General features: G+C 50.1%; 1 protein-coding gene across 1 annotated transcript; it reads right to left on the bottom strand.

Moving 5' to 3' along the window:
- Positions 1-1,010: 1,010 nt before the first annotated feature.
- Tchh (trichohyalin) lies at positions 1,011-7,144 on the bottom strand. Its single transcript, XM_021663388.2, has 2 exons — positions 7,007-7,144; positions 1,011-6,663 (listed from the first exon to the last, which is right to left on the bottom strand). The coding sequence occupies exons 1-2, from the start codon at positions 7,142-7,144 to the stop codon at positions 2,044-2,046; spliced, it is 4,758 nt and encodes a 1,585-aa protein (XP_021519063.2). The 3' UTR covers positions 1,011-2,043.
- Between the last annotated feature and the right edge of the window lie 667 nt (positions 7,145-7,811).

Genomic DNA, 7,811 nt, shown 5'->3' with positions numbered 1-7,811 from the left:
AGTCTTTATCTATGTTGAGGAAGGGGTTTTCAATGGTATAGCTACTTTTGAGTCATCTCTGATTTAAGTGACCCCCTCACCCACACTCCTGCAAGTAACTTCCTAAAAAACTCACTGGTTTACCAGGTTGGATGTTGATGTAACTGTTTCTTTGTTCTGTCATACGTTTCAGGTCTGGGGTGAATAGACATGTGTTGTACCTCCTCAGGAAAAGTCTGTCACACAGCAATTCTCCATTCTCTTTTCCAGTGGCAGTTGAAGTAATGTTACTGGTTTCTAGTTTGAAGTTAAACATGCAATTGCCCAATAACATCAAAGTCTTGCCCAGATGGGTACATTATTCAGCTTTATCAAGATGGTTGGTTTCCAAGTTTTCCTGCCAATGTGCTACAAGTGCTAGAAAGTATGGCTTTTACTGATCAAAAAAGTACATCATTAAAACCGATGAAACAAGTTTCTTCTATGGAAACTGATGTTTCTGTCATTTGTAAGGTGCTATAAGAAGTCTGCATGGCCCTGATTACTACTGTTGAACTGTAGCTTAACTGGTAAGTATAATTTCTTGAAGTTGGGATTTCGAAAGAGAATCTCTCATGAGGATCCTAAGGAAAAATAGTGAGTTTTCTTCCAGAGCTTCTGTGAAGAACTTAAATGAAGATATATGTATGGAGTAAAAATAGTTTTATAGTTAGAAATAGTTTGGAAGAGCAAAAGGATTCCTTAGCTATGTTTTTGATGAACCTCTTCCATTTGTGTTAGAGTGTGAGAGAGTCTGGACTCTTTCCAACTAAGTGTCCCCTTATTCAACCAAGATACTCAGAAGCTGGAAGTTTGGCCTCTTTATCTTATCATTGGGAAAACTTGGTAGGGAAAAAAAAATCAAAGATCCTCTCCTCCTTTTTCCATATTTGGATATAGCTGATAGTAAAAATACCATAAGTGACTGGAAATATATGCATTTTCAGATTAGATATGCGTTATAACAGACACACAATTAAAACAGACAAGTATAATTATTTGCCAAACATTTATTGATTTTTTAACAGTCCAATTATTTGAACAAGAATGTCTTTAAGGTAGTATAAAGCCTTGAAAGACAGTGGGCTGATAAGTCTAGCAAAGAGATCTCTAGAAATTTGTCCTCTGTTCATACAATCTCCCCTTTCCTTCTTCTATCACTCTGTGAACTGTTGTTGGACCCAAACAAGAAAGATGTTTACAGGATCTTGAATAGGTTCCCTCTAAACCAAAATGTACAGAAATAGTAATATTCTCAAACCAAACAAAATTTGGGGAAATGGAACAGAGCTCTACAAATTACAGCAGTTTTAAATTTGAGTTGTTTGAGAAACACCTTGCTTTTGCTTCATGAGATTTTATGTGCTGCTAAGTATAAAAATATAATACCAAATTCTAATTTTTGTCCCAGTCTTTCTCTTAACAGATACTTCTTCCAGTTATGAACTGATTTTATGTTATTTTTCTACATAAATCATCCCTCCCCCCTTGCATTATTTGAGGACTGTAAAAATTTCAGCCTGCCAATGGAACCTGTCACAATTATGTAACAAAAACCAAGAAAACTATTTGGAAGTAAAGACAAATGAAATTTAGGCCAAAGAAAATGTCAACTTAAAACTTAAAAAACGAAAGCTCTAGACAAGATGATCCACCACTAAAAATAGTGGCCCAATTATTTTGAATACCAAATTGCTACATTATTGTTATTTATGAAGGCAATAAATCAATGTGCTCCTCAAACAAAATTCTTTTTAAAAATTAAATGGCTTTTTTTTTAAGTGCACATCATATCTGCACTAAAGAACAAAGACATCTTGCAATAAAGAACTACCTGAGGAAGAATGAAAGCAAGGAATTGAAAGAAATGAAATAGGCATAGTTTAAGATTCTGGAGGAAAAGACATATTCTAATATCAGAGAGTTTTCCCACAACCAGAAACACGTGATACACTTGATACACAGTGTTTCTCATTTTCTTTTGCTTGAAGCTTTGGCTGGTGGCCAGGATGTTGGCAGCATCTTTTATGGGCGGTATTGAGACCTCTGCTCCTGGATGTATTCATAGAGAGGGCTGGAACGCACTGGGACGTTGGCAAACTGGCGTGTGCCAGGCTCCAGGATTTGGCGGCGCCTCTCTTCCTCCTGCCTACGGATCTGCTCCTCTTGGAATTTTCTCTCCCGCTCTTGGCGACGTCTTTGTTCCTCTTCTTGACGTTGTTCCTGACGACGAATCTCATCCCTGGCAAACTGCTCCTCAGCTGGGTACTGACTTTCTCGCTTCTGCCTCCGGAACTGCTGTTCTTCGCGGTCTTGGCGCAGCTGTTTCTCTTCCCGGAATTTCCTGTCCCGCTCCTGGCGGCGCCGCTGCTCTTCTTGCTGGCGAAGCTCTTCTACCTCACGGAATTTTCTGTCCCGCTCTCGGCGCAGCTGTTGCTCACCTACTTGGCGACGCAGCTCCTGCTCTTCTCTTTCCGGTTCTCCACGGAATCTTCTGTTGTCACGGTCCTGAAGGCCACGCTGCCGTTCCTCTCTTTCCCGGAGGAGCTGCTCCTCTTCTCGCACATCGCGGCGCAGCAGCTCTCCCCGTTCCTGACGAAGCTCTTCTTCCTCACGGGCTTTCCTGTCGCGTACCTGTCTCAATTGTTGCTCGCGCTCCCGGCGTTGACTCTGCTGCTCAAAGCGAAGTTCTTCTTCCTCGCGTTCTTGGCGGCGCAGCTGCTGCTCCTCTCTTTCTTTCCGGAGCTCTGGTTCCTCCCGGAATCTTCGGTCGCGCTCCTGGCGGCGGCGCTGCTCTTCCTCGCGCTCCTGGCGGAGCTCTTGTTCCCGGCGGAAACTTCTGTCACGTTCCTGGCGCCTCCTCTGCTCTTCCTCGAGTTCCTCGCGGAGCTCTTGTTCCCGGCGGAATCTTCTGTCCCGTTCCTGGCGCCTCCTCTGCTCTTCCTCGCGCTCCTCGCGGAGCTCTTGTTCCCGGCGGAAACTTCTGTCACGTTCCTGGCGCTCCAGCTGCTCTTCTGCTAGTTCCTTGCGGAGCTCTTCTTCCTCATGGAATCTTCTGTCGCGCCTGAGCTCTTGTTCCCCGCGGAACTTTCTGCCCTGCAGCTGGTCTTTCTCGAGTTCCTGGCGGCGCTCCTTTTCCTCACGGAATCTTCTGTCCCGTTCCTGGCGCCTCCTCTGCTCTTCCTCGAGTTCCTCGCGGAGTTCTTGTTCCCTGCGGAATCTTCTGTCCCGTTCCTGGCGGCGGCGCTGCTCTTCCTCCCGCTCCCGGTGAAGCTGCTCCTCTACCCTCAATTTTCGGTCTCGATCTTGGCCTCTCAGCTGCTCTCTCTCAAGTTCCGGGCGGAAATCTTGTTCTTCGCGGGATTTTCTGTCACGTTTCTGGCGCCTTCTCTCCTCTTCCTCGAGTTCCTGGTGGCGTTCTTCTTCCTCGCGGAATTTCCTGTCCCGCCTGAGCTCTGGTTCCCCGCGGAACTTCCTGTCCCGCAGCTGCTCTTCCTGGAGCTCCTCGCGAAGTTCTTGTTCCCGGCGAAATCTCCTGTCGCGCTCCTGACGGCGCTGCTCTTCCGCACCTTCCCGGCGGAGCTCTCGTTCCTGGCGGAACTGCCTGTCCCGCAGCTGCTCTTCTTCGCGCTCCTGCCGTCGTTCCTGTTCCCGGTGGAACTTCCTGTCGCGCTCCTGGCGCCTCAGCTCCTCTTCCTCGCGCTCCTGCCGTCGTTCCTGTTCCCGGCGGAATCTCCTGTCCCGTTCCTGGCGCCTCAGCTCCTCTTCCTCACGCTCCTGCCGCTGTTCCTGTTCCCGGCGGAACTTCCTGTCCCGCAGCTGCTCTTCCTCGCGCTCCAGCCGCTGTTCCTGTTCCCGAGGGAATCTCCTGTCGCGCTCCTGGCGCCTCAGCTCCTCTTCCTCGCGCTCCTGCCGTCGTTCCTGTTCCCGGCGGAATCTCCTGTCCCGTTCCTGGCGCCTCAGCTCCTCTTCCTCACGCTCCTGCCGCTGTTCCTGTTCCCGGCGGAACTTCCTGTCCCGCAGCTGCTCTTCCTCGCGCTCCAGCCGCTGTTCCTGTTCCCGAGGGAATCTCCTGTCGCGCTCCTGGCGCCTCAGCTCCTCTTCCTCACGCTCCTGGCGCCTCAGCTCCTCTTCCTCACGCTCCTGCCGTTGTTCCTGTTCCCGGGGGAATCTCCTGTCGCGCTCCCGGCGCCTCAGCTCCTCTTCCTCACGCTCCTGCCGTCGTTCCTGTTCCCGGCGGAATCTCCTGTCGCGCTCCTGGCGCCTCAGCTCCTCTTCCTCACGCTGCTGGTGGCGCTCCTGGAAGCGCAGCTCCTCTTCCTCCTCCTGGAATTCTCTCTCTTGTTCTCGACGTGGCTTCTCTTCTTCCCGTTCCTTCCGCAGCTGCTTTTCCTCCTCAAGGAACTTTCTCTCCTGCGGCAGTCTTCTTGATTCTCTCAGGAACTGCTCTTCCTCCTGGAACTTCTCATCTTGCCTTCTGGCTTCCCTTTGGCGCTCCCGTTGCAGCTGTTCTTCCGCTAGGAACTGCCGGTCGCGCTGCTGTCTGCGCCTCCGCTCCTGCTCCAGCTCTGTCTTCTCTTCCTCTTGCAGAGGCCGCCGATCCTGACGGAACCGTCTCTCTCGCTCCTGAGAATCTTCCAGCTGCTGGATAGTTTCCTCATCCTCTCTGCGTTTGGAGAAGAGCCTGTTACTACGAACTTCATTTTCTTTCTTTGGTTGCCACTGCCATTTCAGATCCCTGCGCTGATCTTCATCCCGCAGCCGCTGCAGGTCCTCCTCTTGATTTTGCCTCTCCCGCTGCAGGCGCCTTCTTTCCCTCTGCAGCCTCTCCTCTTCCTGCTGCAGCCGCTCTTCCTCCTGCTGCAGATCCTCCTCTTGATACTGCCTCTCTCGCTGCAGGCGCCTCCTTTCCCTCTGCAGCCGCTCCTCTTCCTGCTGCAGCCGCTCTTCCTCCTGCTGCAGATCCTCCTCTTGATACTGCCTCTCCCTCTGCCGCCGCCTCCTTTCCCTCTGCAGCTGCTCTTCTCGCTGCAGCCGCTCTTCCTCCTGCTGCAGGTCCTCCTGGCGATATTTGCTCTCGCGCTGCTGGCGCTGCTGCTGCTCCTCTTCTTGCAGCAGCCGCTCCTCACGTTGCTCTTCCTCCCTCCGCTGCCTCTGGCTGGGTTTGGAGTACAGCGAGTGGCGCCTCTGGCTTTCTTCCTCCAGTTGCCGGCTCCTGTTTGGCTCCCGGCGCTCCGCCTGGCGTCGCCTCTGGCGTTCCTCTAGGAGGCTGTCCTGGAGCTCAGCTCTCTGCAGCTTCTCCTCCCGGAAGCGCTGCTCCTCCTCCTGGCGTCTCTGAGAGCGTTGCTCCTCCCTCTCGCGGAACCGCTGCTCCTGCTCCAGGCGCTCCTCCGCCCGCTGCGGCCTCTCCCACTGGCTACGCTGCTGCGCCTCCTCAGCCCGGCGCTGCTGTTGGAGGTCGCGGCGCTGCTCCTCCTGTTCCCGGAGCTGTCGCTCCTCCAACTCCTCTCGAAGCCTGTGCTCCTGCCTGCGAGGCCTGGAGTAGACCTTATTCTGACGGGCTTCTGCCTCGCTTTCGGGCAGCCACTGCCACCTCTGGGTGATGCTCTCACCGGGTTCCCGGACCCGCGTCTGCTCGTCCTCCTCAGCCAGCCATTCCTGCTCCTGCCTCAGCTCGCGCTCTCGCCTCAGCTCCTGCTCTTGCCTCAGTTCGCGCTCTCGCCTCAGCTCCTGCCTAGGCTCCTGTTCTCGCCTCAGCTCCTGCTCTTGCCTCAGCTCTTGCTCACGCCTCAGCTCCTGCTCCTGCCTCAGCTCCTGCTCTTGCCTCAGTTCGCGCTCTCGCCTCAGCTCCTGCCTAGGCTCCTGTTCTCGCCTCAGCTCCTGCTCTTGCCTCAGCTCTTGCTCACGCCTCAGCTCCTGCTCCTGCCTCAGCTCGCGCTCTCGCCTCAGCTCCTGCCCCTGCCTCAGCTCGCGCTCTCGCCTCAGCTCCTGCTCTTGCCTCAGCTCCTGCTCTCGCCTCAGCTCGCGCTCTCGCCTCAGCTCGCGCTCTCGCCTCAGCTCCTGCTCGCGGTTCAGCAGGGGTTCCCGTAACTCTTCTTGCCGGCGCTTCTGCAGCCGTCTCTCTTCGGTCTGGCCCTGGCTCTTGAATTCTTGCCTCTCTCTCCTTTGCTGTTCTTCTTGCTCAGAAAACTCCTCAGCGTCACGACCTTTGCTCCAGCTTAGCGGGTCTTTCTCTGCAAGGCGCTCCTCCAGTTCTTGTAGTTCTCGCCTTTGCAGTCGCTGCTCTTCGTCTCGGTGCTGCCTGTCGCGCTGCTCCAGTCTCTCCTGCCTCTTGCTGGGTTCCTCAGCGCGCTCCTCCTGCTCATGTCTCTTCTGCCGGCTTAGGCGCCCAGATTCTTCGTCAGCTTGTCTGTCCCGGGGCTCGAATCTCCTTTGGTCTTCTTGCCTGAGATCTTGTGACAGGTTCCTCTTTTCACTAGGCAGGGCTGTTTTCTCATGTAGCCCTGCAGCCTGGTCAAGAGCATAATAACAAGCTTGAGCAATCTTGAAAAGGAACAGGAGGAATTCGTTGAAATCAACACTCCCATTGCAGTCGCGATCCAGAAGTTCTAGGGTCAGGTTTACCGTCTCAGGGTCATGTGGTCTCTATGAAAAGATTAAAACAAATATTTTATAATTAATCATTTACAAGTAGTAAGCTTTTACCCTTCAAGTCTGCTAACTTGATTAGGCATCATTAGTGGTAATGCCCTATTAACTAACACTTTATTCCTATTAACAACGCCATCAAGGCCATTAAATACGTGCTATTAACTTCTTTAGTTCTCAGATTATATTTAAATACCTCAGGCTCAAAAATGAATGAAGATGTAAGTAGATCTATCATGTTTTAAAATCAATACTAATCAATGTTCTTTACTTTGGTCTTTCTTGGAAGGAAAATTGATAGCCCCACATCCATAGATTTCTTTATAGTTTGAAGTCTTACCTGAAGGACATCTCCAAGTTCCCTTTCAAGGAGGTTCTTCAGGTCTTTCTTGCTTAGTGATGCTCCCTCACAAGTATGTGAGGCATATTGATTGAAAAGGTCAGTGATATCAGCAATGCTTCTTATAAGTGCAGACATTTTTTCTTTCCTTAAAATTCAAGTAAACCTAGACAATAAGGTAAGGATTCAGAATCAAGTCTGATTTGGGGGGAAAACTTTATTCACATAGATTAAGACAAATCTTTAGACTTTTCAACTTGCATTTTCAGAGCATTTTGTCTTTAGATACTGTATCCATGAAGAGGAAGAGAACTATTGAAAAATTCTAAGCCAAGAAACCATTTCAAACTATTACAATCAGCTTTTCATTGTCCATTAGTATGGGACTATTCATATCCCCTTTTGTTTCTGCATATTTCAGAGCAGATAGTGAAGGGATGAGGGTAAAAATTTAAATTGTACATATTGCTACTCATAGCAACTCTTAAAAGTTGAGCAAAGAGGTAAAAGCCAAGATGTGAAGGGAGGCTTGAGCATCTTCAGAAGCAAATAGAGACATGAATAGCCAATTGTGTCTGCAAAAACATGTCAACAAATAGAACAGGGAAGAGGAAATGTGAATTATTCCTTAAATGTGTAACCCATAAGAAACTAATTCATGTCATAAATTCTAAGATTAAAGAGTGCTTTCTCATCAAAATAAAACATTGTAATATTTAGATACAGCAAACCAGAAAAACAGAATGCATGTTATCTACCTTAACTCAGATATACTATAGCAATTCAGTCTTCTATTATTGGAAAT

The sequence above is a fragment of the Meriones unguiculatus genome, chromosome 10 (genome assembly GCF_030254825.1).
Source record: "Meriones unguiculatus strain TT.TT164.6M chromosome 10, Bangor_MerUng_6.1, whole genome shotgun sequence".
Classification (NCBI taxonomy): Eukaryota; Metazoa; Chordata; class Mammalia; order Rodentia; family Muridae; genus Meriones; species Meriones unguiculatus.
This window is presented reverse-complemented; position numbering and strand designations above follow the sequence as displayed.